The 15961-nt window shown below is 39.4% G+C and overlaps 1 protein-coding gene across 1 annotated transcript in view; it reads left to right on the forward strand.

Moving 5' to 3' along the window:
• Positions 1–15961, forward strand: part of OBSCN (obscurin, cytoskeletal calmodulin and titin-interacting RhoGEF) — a gene marked incomplete at its 5' end in the record, with an annotated part of 184638 nt that overhangs the window by 129537 nt on the left and 39140 nt on the right. Inside the window, 9 exons of the mRNA XM_080579536.1 lie at positions 109–225; positions 1519–1683; positions 2965–3123; positions 4488–4665; positions 6084–6197; positions 6916–7083; positions 7361–7463; positions 8027–8156; positions 9218–9344. Coding sequence (XP_080435662.1) covers positions 109–225; positions 1519–1683; positions 2965–3123; positions 4488–4665; positions 6084–6197; positions 6916–7083; positions 7361–7463; positions 8027–8156; positions 9218–9344 — 1261 coding nt within the window. The remainder of the gene's footprint in view (positions 1–108; positions 226–1518; positions 1684–2964; positions 3124–4487; positions 4666–6083; positions 6198–6915; positions 7084–7360; positions 7464–8026; positions 8157–9217; positions 9345–15961) is intronic.

Consider the following 15961-nt stretch of genomic DNA (forward strand, 5'->3'; position numbering starts at 1 on the left):
GAGTTAGGTCTACGAAAGGGTACCATATGAGCATTTTTAAGGGAGTAATCCTTTCTATTGCTGTTTATAACAATATTTTCTCTTTTTCTTCTATGTACTTTTTTTCAGAGATACACAGATGAAATTTTAACTAATGAAGATCCGTCACATCCACTTATCCCACCACTGCAGCACTATCTGGAAAAACCCATAAACAGGATCCAGCAGTATCAGACTATTATCAAGGTGAAGAGGCTTTATTATATGCTTATTTCTGATAGGTTTATATTCTGCTTTGTGCAACCCGTGGGGGAAAAAACATTTTTATTTCATGTTTCTTGGCTTCATCCTGATGTAACTACTGTCAAAAACTGATTGAGTAAGTTAAGGCAGTAAACATTACCGGTGATGATGCTCCCTGAATAGTTTTGTAATTGTAAATCCAGATGGAGGTTCACTGTCTCCAACACCATAATGTTCAGCAAGCTTTATCTGAATTAAATTTAAGTAGATGCATATATACGTATATATGTATATATGTGGATAAATGTATGTATATATCCATGACAAGTGAGAATTTGCGTTGCACTGAGCAACAGTTTTGTTATAAATATAAGCAATTTCCAATGTTCAAGACATCGAATTACCAGTTTACCTCATTGTGTTTTGTATTGACATTATAGTACGATGAAATTTCTGTTTTTGAAAAGCTTTTCCCCACTTCCCTACTCTGCTGTCCTGAAATATTTCAGCTTTCAAATTTTCATCTGTCCTGCTATCTTAGGTTCTAGCCAAGACCTCAGGAAAAAGCTTCAAAACAACATTTTTCTGTAGTATTTTTCATGGGAAGTAGCACAACAGTATCCAGAAAGAAACTTGTCTGGCCAAAAAATTATTTATTTTAGCCTTGCAGAAGTGAGTAAGCAGTGTGGATAGTTTGAAGAAGGGTCAAATTAATTTTCTAATTTTAAACACCTGCCAGCACACAGACATCAAGATTTTAAGGATGTCTTGGAACAGACGGTAAGCATGTGTGCTTCCCATGCCTTCAGTGATAAAAGAGAGACACATGAACAAACGTGAGAGCAAAAAGATAACTGCCCTTTTATACTTTTTCCATCCTTTCGTATTTATATCTAATATCTACTCTTAGTTTAGCATTGTCCCATGAATTGCTTGCCTCATGGTATTGTCAGGATAAGCACAAGAAAAACACAATGGATACATTTACGATTGCTTTGGTGTTTGTTTTGTTTATTGTTTTGTTTTCCATCACTGAAGCATGTCTGGTATTTGCTGCAACTTCATCTTTGTTTAATTACAGTTGATAAAAGGAAAAGCCAGACTGGGTAGTCAGTGAGGCTGCAGAACGGGTTGGAAAGCAAAGACTTTGGTGGCTAAGCAGTGCAATGTGAAAGAATAGGATAAATGTTGTTCAGATGAAGGAGCTGGAACAGATACTTGGGAAACTTATTTTCTGGAGGAAATGCACTTTTTTTATTCTGACCACACAGTAACATTTGCATCATTCATCTACAGGAATTAATCCGAAACAAAGCAAGAAATAGCCAAAATTGTACTTTGCTGGAGCAGGCTTACGCCATTGTGTCAGCACTCACCCGAAGAGCAGAAAACAACCTTCATGTCTCACTCATTGAGAATTACCCAGGGACTTTGGAAAGCCTTGGTGAACCTATCCGACAGGTAACTGGAATTTCTGTCTGTGTTATGCTGGGCAAGTCACTCACTCTGTCTCGTTGTATCTCCTCTCTTGCACAGGAATCACTGTTCTACGGAGCAAGGCTGTAAGGCAAAATTACAGTGATTGTGAGACCATCTGGTAGAATCCAGCTATTCACATTCAGTCATTCGATAAAAAGAGTCCAGTGAATCACAGCCCAAGTGTGCTCGCTTCTCCCTAATGCTGGGGGGAACCACTAACTGAGCTGCTAGTGAAGATATATAAAATGACTATCTTTCTCTGATGAAGGAGATAAAATAAGCATATAAAGCACCCTCATAACACACAGGATATAATTCTCTATCAGCATTAGTACTGGTGAAGTGTATCTAACAACACATAGTGGTGGTTTTACCCTGCTGGGCAGCTGAACACCACCATAACTGCTCTCTCACTCGCCCTTCTCAAAGGAAAAGGGGGAGAAAATACGATGGAAAGGGCTCAAGGGTTGAGATAAGGACCCTGCTCCACGCGGGGTCCCTCCCACGGGATGCCGTCCTTCCCGAACTGAGCCTGCGGGGGCTGCCCACAGGCAGCAGCTCTTCAAGACCTGCTCCCACACGGCTCCGTACCACGGGGTCCATCCCCCAGGAGCAAACTGCTCCAGCACGGGTCCCCCACGGGCGGCAGCTCCCCCCAGACCCCCTGCTCCTGCGGGGGCTCCTCTCCACGGGCTGCAGCTCCGGCCCGGGGCCTGCTCCTGCGGGGGCTCTCCGTGGGCCGCAGCCTCCTCCAGGCCACATCCACCTGCTCCACCGGGGGCTCCTCCACGGGCTGCAGCGTGGAGATCTGCTCCGTGTGGGACCCGTGGGCTGCAGGGGGACAGCCTGCTCCACCAGGGGCCTCTCCACAGGCTGCAGGGGAACTTCTGGCTTGGCTCTGGCCAGCGGTGGGTCCCTTTTGGATCCATCTGGAGCTGGCTCTGCTCTGACATGGGACAGTTCCTCGGCTTTGCTCACAGAGGCCACACCTGCAGCCCCCCTGCTACCAAGCCCTTGTCATGTAAATCCGTCACACACATAGCATCACTTGAAGGACAATGTAATGACAACCACTGTGTCAGTCTGATTCATTGCCATCAGCATAAGAAGCAATCTACTATGCTGTAATAAAACAACAGTGCATAAGATGTGGATATAACAGTAAACATTTGTTATCTTGTTGCTGAAAAATGATGGTGAGATATCACCATAGTAATTATTGCAGAGTTACCACTATGTGCTCTTTCTTATTTTTCCTATCAGGGCCATTTCATTGTGTGGGAAGGAGCTCCAGGAGCTAGAATGGCATGGAAAGGACACAAAAGACATGTGTTCCTGTTCAAGAATTACATTGTGATCTGCAAACCAAAACGAGACACAAAGACGGACACCTACAGCTACATCTTCAAGAACATCATGAAGGTCTGATCACTACATCCTCACCTACAGCATTTCTCTGTCGTTGAGAACTTCACATTTATGTCCAGCTTCTCATCATCTAAAACCAGGATGTTTCACAAATCCTTTTGAGCTCTTCCTTTGTTTCTGAAAGCCTTTGAAGCACAAGTAAAATCTGTCTGTCCCAAAAGTCTCTCTGTGAGCCCTGTTAGAGATCTGCCCGAAGCCACCAGAAGCATGGGTGGATTTTTACTGTGCGTCAATGAGATTTACACATACAAGTGTTTATACTTCATTGTTATCTCACTGAGTTAACTGCAAAAGTGTGTGATATTGATTTTAGTTTGGGCGTTCTCTAGAGTACTTGCTAGAATGTGGTCTTTGGTTTTGGCAGTCTGTTGCGGTGGAATTAAATTGGAGAAAATGTGGTTTTTTTTTTTTTGTCAAATGGCACAATCCCAGTGGTTCTCTTACTGCTTGCAACCTTTTCTGAAAGCAATTCCTGTTTAGAAATGAAAAGTTCAAGACATTTGTCTGTCTCATCTTCAGATATTCAGGGCTCAGATTAAAACTGCAAGAAGTCACAGAAAGAGCATTAGATACTGAACTCAGGCAATAGATACTGAACTCCAGTAAAAGACAAATAAACAAGAAAACAAAAAGCCGTGTGGATTTCTTGACTAAGTGCAGCTGGGGCCTTCCGAAAGTCCTTATCTCTGTTCTCATGGATATTTACAAGCAAAATTTATTTTCCAAGAAGAAAAGGATATTTTGTCTAGAGAGTGCCTGCTCTTTAATTTCTTTTCATGTAGTCCCTAATTGTGCTATTCCCAGGTGTTGTTGTCAGCCCAACAGCACTGCACCATAGGGCAGTTTTGTATCCCATCTAGGGATACGCTTTAATGCTGGATGTTATTTTTCTGAAATGTAATAATTACTCACAGGAGAATGTTTGTTTGGTATCCAAAAGCCAGGTATACAAGGGAAAGGGTTGCAAAGTGGCCTTGACTGCTGTTCAACCAAAGCCACGTTGCATACAGTCTGACAAATCTTTAAAAGCAGTGTAAATTATCTTTGTTTCCCATTTTACTGTTAGAGCATCTAATATGCTTTAATGGGAATGACATAACTAACACCCGTGGAAGAGGGTACACACTGGCAACAGGAGATGTGCTGATGGTTAGTAGTTGCTTTCATTTAAAACCTTTACTGAAGGTTTTTGACCTTTACTAAAACCTTTACTTTCTGTTTCACAAATGCTAGGTCCAGATCTGAACTGGGCTATACTGTGGGATTTCAGATTTGGGGAAGGTTCTGGCTGAAATTCAACCCTAGGTAGAAGAACAAAGAATTTGTGTTGACTTTCTTGTGTTCCTTCTGTAATGCAGCTGAACAACATCGATGTGAACGACATCGTGGAAGGGGATGACCGTGCGTTTGAGATCTGGCACGAACGGGAAGATTCAGTCCGCAAGTACCTCCTTCAGGCGCGTACAGTGAACATCAAGAACTCCTGGGTGAAGGAGATCTGTGGCATACAGCAGCGAATCAGCCAGCCTGTCTGGGGTGAGTATGGCCCAGGATAGCCCAGACCTCCTACTGCTTGCTTTGGGGTGGCTCCCTGATTCAGGAAGATTTTATTGTTGGGACAGATAGAAATCATCTAGGGTCACATGCCAGCTCTTGAACTGAATTAGGGTTAGAGGTTTCCCACAGTCACATCACTGCTCTAAGTGACCACTCACATGACTGCAAGCAATAAGCTTTATCTGGAATGATTATAGCTGTGTTAGGTCTTTTGCCTGAACTGGGGTAGGCAATGTTATCAGGATGGGACCATGGTTTATGACTCTCTCCATTTGTCATCAGGAGAACCAAGACTGTATACCATCAAAGTGATTAAATTTATGTGACAGTGCTCCCACATGGTCCCTGGCCATTTCAACTGATACCTGTTATGTGGGTTCCCTCTGATGGAGGGTCAGAGTCAGAGGCTGAGGTGGTTGCTCAGTTCTCTGTCTTCATATTTGGATGTCCTTGTCAAAGAACAGAGAATGTCATTTTCCATTACAATAGCCCAGAAAATGTGCATCTCTGGAGGACAGACAAACATTATTAAAATTTCTAGAAAGAATCTCAAGATTTAGACCAGAGACTTGCTGATATCAGTATAAAGCCACCTGTGACTTTCCTGGGTATCAAATCCTCCACCCTAGACTTCTGGCTTACATTGTTGTACCTGGTCATGTAGATTTGCTTTGGATTTTTATCTTGTCATTCAAGTCGTTTTGTCCTCACTGTTATTTAATATTCTACCAGTTTCCAATCCACAAAATCTGTCAGCAGGGATATTAGATATTTATTGTCCAGCTATAAGTCAAAAATGGTGCGCTTTACAGCAAGGAAATTTGTCATCTTAAAATGCCAGAACATAGTTGTTTTCCATGTATATACATTGAAAACAAGTCCTGGCCGTTTATTGCTGTGCTTTTAGTGAGGTGTTCTAATGAAAAAGACTATCAGAACAAACTATATAGTTTTGTGTGGTAGGAATAAGTCAAAATAAAAGTATCTTAATAAATATAGATTTGCTATATGGAGACCAACAGAATACTAGTTTTAATTTCAAGGGTGTATTTTAATTGGGGGAATTGTTTTACCTGTTGCAGCAGTGTGGTGTCTGAATAATGGATGTGCTTATTAAAATCATGGTCTAAAATACTTCCACATCAGCAGCAAATTCACATTTTTTTTATTGTTCATCTTTATTGCCAACAAAGGACATTTGTCAGACTCAGTTTATTCTCAAATAAGCAAGGACAGCATTTTGCCTTGAAAGTCACTAGCTGCTAAAATTTCTTATTCAGCTTTCCATCTGAACCTCACAGAACTGCAGAAATTATGCCTGTTATCTTACCTTGTAGCAGCTGTCCTACAGACATTCTATCCTCCTTGGGACTAACATTCTTATTCTGATGTTTCAGTACCTCCAGACTTTGAGGAAGAACTGGCAGACTGTACAGCTGAGCTGGGAGAGACGGTCAAGCTGGCTTGCAAAGTTACAGGAGCTCCCAAGCCATCTGTCAGCTGGTACAAAGGTATGAGAAGCAAGTCACAGAATGCATACTCCAGCCTTCTTTTCTGTGTACATTGCTCTGTGTTAAGCTGTCAGTGGGTAATATGAAAGCTAATCACCTAGAGATACCCCATTCTAGCCTTACTGTTAGCTACTAAACAACCCAGATGCAGGTAATACAGATCTTCCTGAGAGTTAATATACCCTGCTTTTCAAGTTTGTCTTTTAGTCTGTGTAAAGCTACATCTTGTTGCAGTGAAACAATTTCTAGGAAATGAACAACCTGTTTGTACTAGCTCAGGCATTTCTGTGTCATGGCACAGGCAGCTCTGTGGACACACTCTTTTTCCCTAGCATTGCTATATTGCAGAGGAAACAACTTTGCTATAACTTAATATTATTTAAAGATTTGTTCTGCATGCTTACGGTTACTTTGGAAGTGGTCCTTTGGATAGCAAATAAGAGCTATAACTACACGACACGTACTGTGGGAGAATTTCATTTTTAAATGAGGATTGATGATGAACAACATGCTCAAACAGTGATTTACCTACCAGTTGTTTTGTAGACAGATGGAGGAAGATGAAGACCTCATTCTTCAGCTACTACTATCAGGTGCTGAAAGAGCAAACACAGCTCTCAGTCCTCTGAAGTGGAAGTGTTGAATGAAATTCCCAAGGAGAAAATGTAATTAAACATACTAAACAATTTACAGGGACTTTTTTCCCTTTATCTTTAAGATGGAAAGCCAGTGGAGGTGGATCCCCATCACATTATAATAGAAGATCCCGATGGTTCCTGTACGTTGATCTTGGACAACCTAACAGGTGTTGACTCAGGACAGTACATGTGCTTTGCTTCCAGTCCCGCTGGAAATGCCAGTACCTTAGGAAAGATCCTTGTTCAAGGTAAAGAGCTGCACAGATACATTGTTTCAAAGAGGTCTTCTATATAATGCCATAAACAGGAACATTAAGACATTCCAGAAGTTCTGTATAGCATGTAATGGGTAATGCTTTTTCTTTGATGCTACAGTGGTCGTGAATTGTTCTCAGGTAAAAAACTGTCTCTTTTAGTGTTTTGTGTGCAGAAATCATTAGTTATGTTGTCAGGGATACATCCTTTGTATCTGTTAGGGAGTTATCATATTTCCACCTGTTAACTACATTTATCCTTGCCTTGCAGTGCCACCACGGTTTGTGAACAAGGTTAGAAATGCTTATTTTGTCGAGGGTGAAGATGCTCAGTTTACCTGTACTATCGAAGGAGCACCTAGGCCTCAAGTCAGGTCAGTTCTTCACGTAGCTTTGGGACAAATCCTGTTTTCCCATTTTGCATGGCCAGAAGAGTCTCTTTGCTTTTTTTTTTTCCAGGTTATGACCCTTTCTTCTCTGTGTTTTCCACCTCATTGCCATCCCAATGCCGGCTCTTCCTGATCCCACCTTTCCTGAGCTTCTCAATATTTTTTTTTCTCTCTAGAATCTGAAAAGAAATACTTAATACTTATATATAAGATCTAATGCCCTTTTATCATTCCTTTATCCTCCCTACTCTACACTTAAATTAAGCAACCCGTCTGGGGTGTTCAGATAGAAAGCTCAGGATAGCTTCTCATGATTAGAAGTTCTTTTCCCTACATTGGCTGATGAGGTGTCTTGAGAAGGATCTCAGAAACTTGTGCAGTTCAGCATCCATGTGTGATCTACCTACCTGTAGACCTGTCTTCTATGAAACAAGCTTTTGTCTAATGGTTATCTTCTGAGCTGTTTGCCCCCTGATCTGATAGATGGATCAGTGAGCTGGGAACTTGCCTATTTTTCCTGGCTTATATTCAATGTTTTTCACATACAGATGGTACAAAGATGGTGTACTGTTGAAGGACACAAGTAAATACCAGACATTCAGTGAACCACGGAGTGGCATTCTAGTCCTGGTGGTCAAGAACCCTTCCAATGAAGATATGGGACACTATGAATGTGAAGTAAGTTCAGAGTGAGAGATCTGCTGTCTGACACGACATAGATTGTAGAATTCATTTTACTGAGATCCATTGCATGAAATTAGTGGCTGAGCAATTGTTGCTACATGCCATATCAAAAAAGTTTATACAAGTCAGATTCTCCCTAACTAGATCTGAATTGTGAAGCTTCAGAATATTCTGACCTGAGAGTTTGGTTGTTCAAATAATAATAGGGTGAGCTTATTCTAGAGCTTAAATCCAGATCTCTAGAGCTACATCTTGTAAAGTCTAGGATCGTTCTGACATGATGTTTTGTTTCTGGTCCATCTTTAAATTAGAACATACTCATGCCACTACAAATCCAAGAGTAAGAAGTAAAGTTTAAATAGAATTGGAAAGCACTGACATTCCTGCTTATTTACTAAGCGTATATGGGAAGTATCTAACAAAATTAGAACAAATGTGCTGTAAAACATTCTCTAAAAATTAGTCATAGTCTGTGCATTCACTGTAATAAAAGAGTAATAAACTCTCAGGACTCAGCAATAAAATTGTACACAGTTCAGCTCACAGCAACCTCACAGTTATTCCGCATAATTTTTAATGTGATCTATATAATTTATAGTTTTCTGTTAGAATTTTAGCAAAATCACATTACGTTGCATTTGCCATTTAGCTAAGATTCCAAGATCCAGTATTCACTTGGTTGAGTAAGATTGAGTGGATTAATGGAAGATAAACAGAAAACAGCAACTGCTTAACTACCTCTTAAATGGCATATGACAGGAATTCATGTCTCTTGATAAAGACAGAGTCACGTTAGGACCAAGTCACAGATCAAACAACAAGCAACTAAGCTAGCTGTTTGGCCATAGCTTGTCTGTGTGAGTCATTCGCAGTAAAACATTATAATGGACTCACTGAGCAGCATGTGTTCATTGAAACTGTAGCTTAGGTCTGGGGTCACAAATTCATCTCTTTCTGTTGTCATGTAATTGTGATGCATTTGTAACACAGTATAGAAAGATTTTGTATTATAAAAACACCCTGCATTTTATTCAGTACTGCATAATTCTCTCCAGCTGGTGAACAGATTAGGGTCAGCAAAAAGCGGAGCAGAACTTTACCATCACACTGCTGCAGCCCTGACTCAGGAGAGGAGAGGAGACCAAGCCATTACCATAGAAGGTATGATCCTTGTCCAGCTCTGTAAGTATGCCAGTGAACTACTCCAAAACAATCTCATCGAGGTTCAAATATATTTGCAATCTTATCCATGTTGATTATTGGTGTACATGTCTGTGTATGTCTATCAAGATGTACATGGGTATACTGCGGCTCAGCTCTATACCCATCACCATCTGTTGATTTCCATATCTGGCAAGTCAACTTCATCATATAATGTTCATAAATGCATTATATGAAAAAGGAGGAGTAAATGAAGGGTATGTCACAGAACTGTTAGCGCAAGAAAAATGTTTCTATTCCTGTTGCAGTACTTGAAAACATATGTCAGCCTGGCAGAACATGAGTTATATATTACTGAGAAAAAAACAGCGGCCAGTAAGTAAAGCTGCAGATGTATTGTGATTGTTTCTTGAAATAGTACTGAAAAGCTTCTGGAATGATTAAGAAAGCAAAACTGACAGCAGTATGTCACGAACAATTTAGTTCTCCTGTTAGCTAGGACTGTTCAGGTATTAAACATCACACAGTCATAGAATCTTTTTTTTTTTTTTCCCTGTATCTTTTATCTGTATAAGTAGGGTGATATGGGCTGATCTTACACCTATCCAATAATGCATCTATTTCTTAATACATTTAGGAAGTGACTTCTTGTAGTTACCTATGTACTAAAGGAATTCCCACAAGCAGTATGTCAGGCATGCTTATTGTAAACCTATTGTGAATGAGTTTAGATCAGTGGCTATATGTGAGTATGGCACATTTCCCAGCATCTGGAATTGGTTTTTCATACATGTCCTTGGCTGTCTTGACATGCTCCAACCATGCTGTCTCTTCAGAAGAGCTCCCAGCAGTAGTTCAGGAGATAATACAGCCAAGGGACAATTTATAATACATAGTAAATGGTTTACTGTTTTGGAGGGCAAGAGAGAGGACTAGGATAGGCATAGGCCATTCCATGCCAGCAAGCGTTGGTGTCAGAGAACTGTTTCAGATGCAGTTAGAGGAGAAATGGCCAACAAAAGCCAAAGGTTTGCCAACAACTGTAGAACCTTCTTTCCTCATTGTCAGTGTTTTCACATTAACTCATTAGAACAGAGGTTCAAATGTGCTTTTGACATGGGATAAGTGTTATCAACATTCAAGTGAGAGCCATCAAATGCAAAGACCTGAATGAAGAAACTTCTGAGCAGCAAATTGACCAGTTTGGGAAAATGGCACTCCACTCTCCTATTTTCTTATAATTTTCCCCAGGTTTCTGCTGGTCCTGTCTGAGACAGGAGCCTGGTCTGGATGGACCTTGGGGTCAGCCCTCTGTAGGGGCTGATAATGTATTGCTACACTATGAGGATTCAGCCACACTAGGCCATTAAGAGTAGTATCCAGATCTATGTACTCACTTGTTTTGGTTTTATGTTTGCTTTTCTTATGGTCCTTAACCAGAGTACCATCAAATCATTCAACAACATTGCAGGGAAAATGGTATTACTGTAGTTACACTAGAATTGTTTCAGTAGCATAAACCTTGAAGTACTTTAATGCTTTGTCCTTGTTGAGGCATAAAGAGAGAAAAATAATTTATATGCAGCATGTAGAGGAACAGAAATAAATTACTGTTAGGGTGGCATATCTTCATGAAGTTCCATTGTGCCAAGGGAGAAGATATAAAAACAAACAAGAGTTGTAAAACAAGTAAAAACTCTTCACAAGTGTTGTGAAGCATTGTTCAGCTCATGGGGTTACAAATGTGTGTGTTCAGCCCTGAATTAGTCATGTAATGTGTCATCCCCACAGTCATAAACAAACAGATTTTATGGGTTTGGTTGAAGAAATATAATTGGAGCTTGCCTGAAAGCTCCAGAAATATTATCATGAGATTGTTTTTGGTCCATGATGTGCAATTGCCTGAGGTTGGTAATAGGGAAGGAAATAGTTCCCTGAGTCACCTCCATGGAGAAACAGCGAGAGCTGCCCCAGGCCAACTGGAGCAAAAAGCAGGCTCAGCCATGGAGCATTATTACTGTTCTGAGCAGGATCGTATCAGGGTGAATTTAGCACAATGCACTTGAACGAGGAGGGAATTCATTGCTTTCCTGGGAATCAATAACCATCTTTGATCTACCTATTGAAAAATCAAGCTCATCTGGCAAAGAACAGGAGGATGGATGGATCTCATGAAGGCTTTCTCTTTCCATCCTTACAATCCTTCCTACTTGTGAAAATGGGATTATTTCTAACTTCACCAAGAGGACTACATTACTGCTGTGCGGTATTATTACATTAGAAAATAGATAACTGCGTCTGTTTCCTAGCTCACCTGCACGGTGGGTCTACATTCTACCTGATTTTTTGTTGGTTCTGTGAAATGTCTATTACCAGAGCCTCCTGAGGCACCCAAGAGCCTTTAATTGCAATTATTTTAGTTGTTATTCTCCTGCCTTTTCTGTACTGTTTATTATACTGAGCCAAACCTACTGTTACAAGTTGGGATACCATTAGTACAGTGGTTTACAGGCCCTGGCCTGCAGTCAGTGATGATCCACAGACCCATATTAGGGGATCTTAAAAGCAAACTTATTGTCATTAGGTTTAAATTCATGGTATGGGAATTTGCAGATCCATTGGAAGGATCAAATTCAAGAAGTATGGAAACCACTGAACTAAGGGGTCCCCTTGCAAACAGTTGCAATTTAGGCTTCAGGCCTGAAAGGCGGACTTCTGCCTTCAGTTACACCTGGTTGTTTCACTGAAGTCAACGGAGAGTTGCTTTAAAAACCCTCTTTCTGTGGATATTGGGAGAATTTTAGACACTTTAAAAACATGTAATTGGAAGATCTGTCTCTCTGACTTCAAGTTGACTGTCTGCTTTGTGGCCACCCGCCTCGCTGCTTAACCTACATACAGCAGATCTGACCTGACACGGGCTGATGTGCTCTGGCATCCCTTTTTAACACCTTACTACTGCAATCCACTCATCTCAGGTTCACTAACTTGTTCTTTTTTTTTCTTTGTTTTTCAAGAAAAAAAAAGCCCAGATTCTGAAAAGAGTTGGATTTTTTCATCTGGGTGGGCAGATCCAGGATGTATAGTGAGACAGTCAGCAGTAGGAGAAGGGATCAGGTAGTCAAACGGATATAAGCAAAACCTTTAAGAAAAAATACCCAAAATCTAGCACAGGTAACAGAAATTTCTTTGTAGTTTTGTGTTAGTTCACATGCAGAGCTGTGGACAAGTTATTTAGTTGCTTTGTACTAGGCTTTTGGTAATACCCCTCTTATGAGGTAAAGCTAAGTATTCTGAGGCTCTCAAATGTGAGATTGCTTTAAATGCAGAAGAGCATTAGATCTCCTAGTGTTACCCTTTTCTGGAAGAAATAGGGCATATGAGTTTGTTCCCCTGAACATTTTAAAGCTCCCCAGTTGGGGTGAGATATTAATCTTGTTATTTTTAATTTGTTGTCAGTGTCAGTTAATCTCATTTTTGTGCCAGCCATGGGGTGTTCAGTGCAAAATGCAAGAGAGCACAGTCTGTCTTTACAGCATTTTCTGTTGCTGTGGGACTAAAACATTTTTCCCTCTACACTGAGAGAAAAACACTTGCATTTCATTCACACAGTTTAGGAAAATATTTTGTGTCCATGAATTGCTCATTTTGAGATTAGCTGTAGCAGTTCGTGTCAGTTTTGTGCATCCTCTCTTGTGGGCTTATCTCTGAAATGTAGCAGAAGAGGGGTGAATGCAGAGAAGCATTCCCCTGGTTTATGCCAGCAGGAAAAATAGGTTTATGCTTCTGTGAGTGGAGGAAGTAGAACTTAAAGTGTGTAATGAAGGCTGCATTGGAAACCACCTTTCATCCATTTCAGAGCAGCAAAAGCTGACATTCATTCAGACTTAGCCTAAATGTTTCATCTCATAAGTCACTGATTTAATGTATTAACCAAAGAGGAGTCTAGTCTTGTAGAAGCACTGGCTGATCCTAATGCTTACAGCTTTTAACCTGCTTATCAGGGGCTCCTGCTTTGCAAAGCTGTTTTCCTAAACTGCTATCAAACAAGTTGAAATGATAAATCCGGTGCTAAAACGGATGCAGAATATTTTCCTCTTGGAAAAAGAATCCCAAGTTCTCTCATCCTACTTTCATGTGGTTCTATCCTTCACAAAGAATTGCTTAAATCCTCCTTCACACCTTGGATATAGCACGTATAAAATAGATGTTTTATGCACTAAACTGCAGCTCATCAGGGCCTATTTACTACAGGCCATTTACAGTTTCCTCATGCCCAGGCCTGCTGACCCTCGAAATACTGAATTCCTTAGCATCTGCTGCAGATAGAAGTATTGCAATCAATGTCATATGGGAGGACTTCCAGAACACACAGTAATAAAGTAAACATTACAAGGGAATTTTTCTTACAGACATTGTTAAATATATATTTAATTATTATCTAAATAGGGTTGCTGTTATAATAATTGCTTAAACACCTGTGTTTAGGTGTACAATCAAATTAATTCATTTCCTGTTTACATCAGAACTGATTCTTTTGTTGCTTATGGATTCATCTCATGATATTATTTGATGACTTTTTCTAAAAGTCACGTTACGTAAAAATTCCACAATATCAGTTTAAGGATTTACATATTCATTGGAAATTTCCAGTTTGGGCACAGTAAGTTGTTTGAGCTTTCAATTCATCTTCCATCACTGAGTGATGTATTTCGTAATTGAAAAAATGATGTTTTAAAATACTTGAAAATTGTTAAATAGGTAGGTAAAGAAGTTATATTCTATTCACATTCACATCTGAACATTTCAAAATAATTTTATCCTTGACATAGCAGATACAGAGTAAAGAGTAAACTCTTATTTCCAAATGAATTATTTTTAAACCCACCTAATTCTATAGTAACTTCCCTGACTCTGTTGGAAATGATTCCAAATTTATACACGCATAAATGAGACAGAGCTCTGCAAACAAAGCATAAAACTCTAGGTCAGATATTACCATCAATATTTGCACAACATTCTCTTTAATTATCGTGGGATTTGCAGTTTCACCTAGCGGCAGAAGAAATTCCTTGAAAGTGGAAATAAAATTAGGTTCAACTATTCCATCTAATATTGTAAATATATTTTAAATATTCTGGCAATGCAGTTTTTGGCCACTATTAAAAATATCAGCATGAATCGTAAGTTATATGACAAATAACACAGACACTACAAGCTCCCTGGGCAAAAACTGTTTGTGATTTTATAGATTTTATGTATTTGTTTTGAGTTGCAGTTCACTTGTAATTGTTCAGACAAGAGCTTATTTATTATACGCTGGCTGGAAGATTGTAAACCAATTGCTGGAAAAATTACTTTGACATTAAATTAATTTTTATAGAAACTAACTAACTTATTAGTTAGTTAGTTTTACTAACTTATTAAATAAAAGATGGGGCTTGGTCTTGTTTTTTTCTCAATCTCGCATAAGTTCAGTAGATCAGAATATGTTCAAAACAGTCTGGTTTAGTGTCTTAATTTCATTCAGGCAGATAAGTTGGGAACCTGCTGAAAATTTCTATTAGCTCTTCAAATGTTATCAAGAAATTCTAGTTCATTATGGGACAAGGGTCATGAAAATCTGCAAATTAAGTAAAAAAAAATAAAAAATAAAAAATTGAAGAAGTAGACATAAGTGTATTACAGGGCTCCCTCTGGGCTTGGTAGAGAATTTTTTATTCCAATTTTCTGTTCTGATGATAATGATTTTAGTTTTCATTGTTATCAGCTTGGATTTTGCATCTAGTCCACAGTGGAAACTGTTTATTGTTTGGGGGAAACTTTTCTTCTAGTAAGTGAAATCACAGTTTAAAGAATTTCAGCTCTCCAGGGTTTTTCATATCAAGACATTTCCAGGTTTCAGGTTTCTTACACTATCACTAACTTATTATAGGGGAAGGAAAAAAAAAGGGTGGAAAAAAAAAACAACGACTTTGTTTTCTATGTTTGCCCTTCCAAACAAAAATGCCATGATCTCACAACAGCAAAAACCATTTTTTGCGGTATTGTTCTCAACGAAATAGTTAATTGCAAATCTAAATTACTCTGTGCAGAGAGCACTCTGAATTCTCATTCTTGGTCATAATCATTAAAGGTGATGCTGGAAATAACCACAGAAAGCATGGATGGGATGGTACAGGTGTTTTTCTCACTCCAGTTTATTTTGAATAACTGAGGAAAGTTAATTTAATCATTTCAGCTTTTGCCTTTCTTTAACCCCATGCTGTTCATACTGTTTTCTTTGTAGTCACTGAACAAGAGACTAAAGTGCCCAAGAAAACCATCATCATGTAAGTGCTGACTTTTTTTTTTTTTTTTTCTGGTAACATTTGTGATTTGCCTTGTTGCCTATGCATGATCCAATAACAAGCTTGTGTTTATTGGCCATGCAAGTGTGTTCATTCCTGTTCCACCAGATCTCATGGTATTTTGTGTTATACAAAGTGACAACCTGAAAAATCTTACTGTCCCCTTCAAAAAAAAAAAAAAAAAAAGCAATGTTGCTGTTAGACAGCATGGGCTAATTTTTTTTAGGATACTATACGAGAGGAAATTCCACTGACTATTTCAGGAGTTGCACAAGGGCTCAAGGATGT

This window comes from Anser brachyrhynchus (genome assembly GCF_964034855.1).
Source record: "Anser brachyrhynchus genome assembly, chromosome: 2".
Classification (NCBI taxonomy): domain Eukaryota; kingdom Metazoa; phylum Chordata; class Aves; order Anseriformes; family Anatidae; genus Anser; species Anser brachyrhynchus.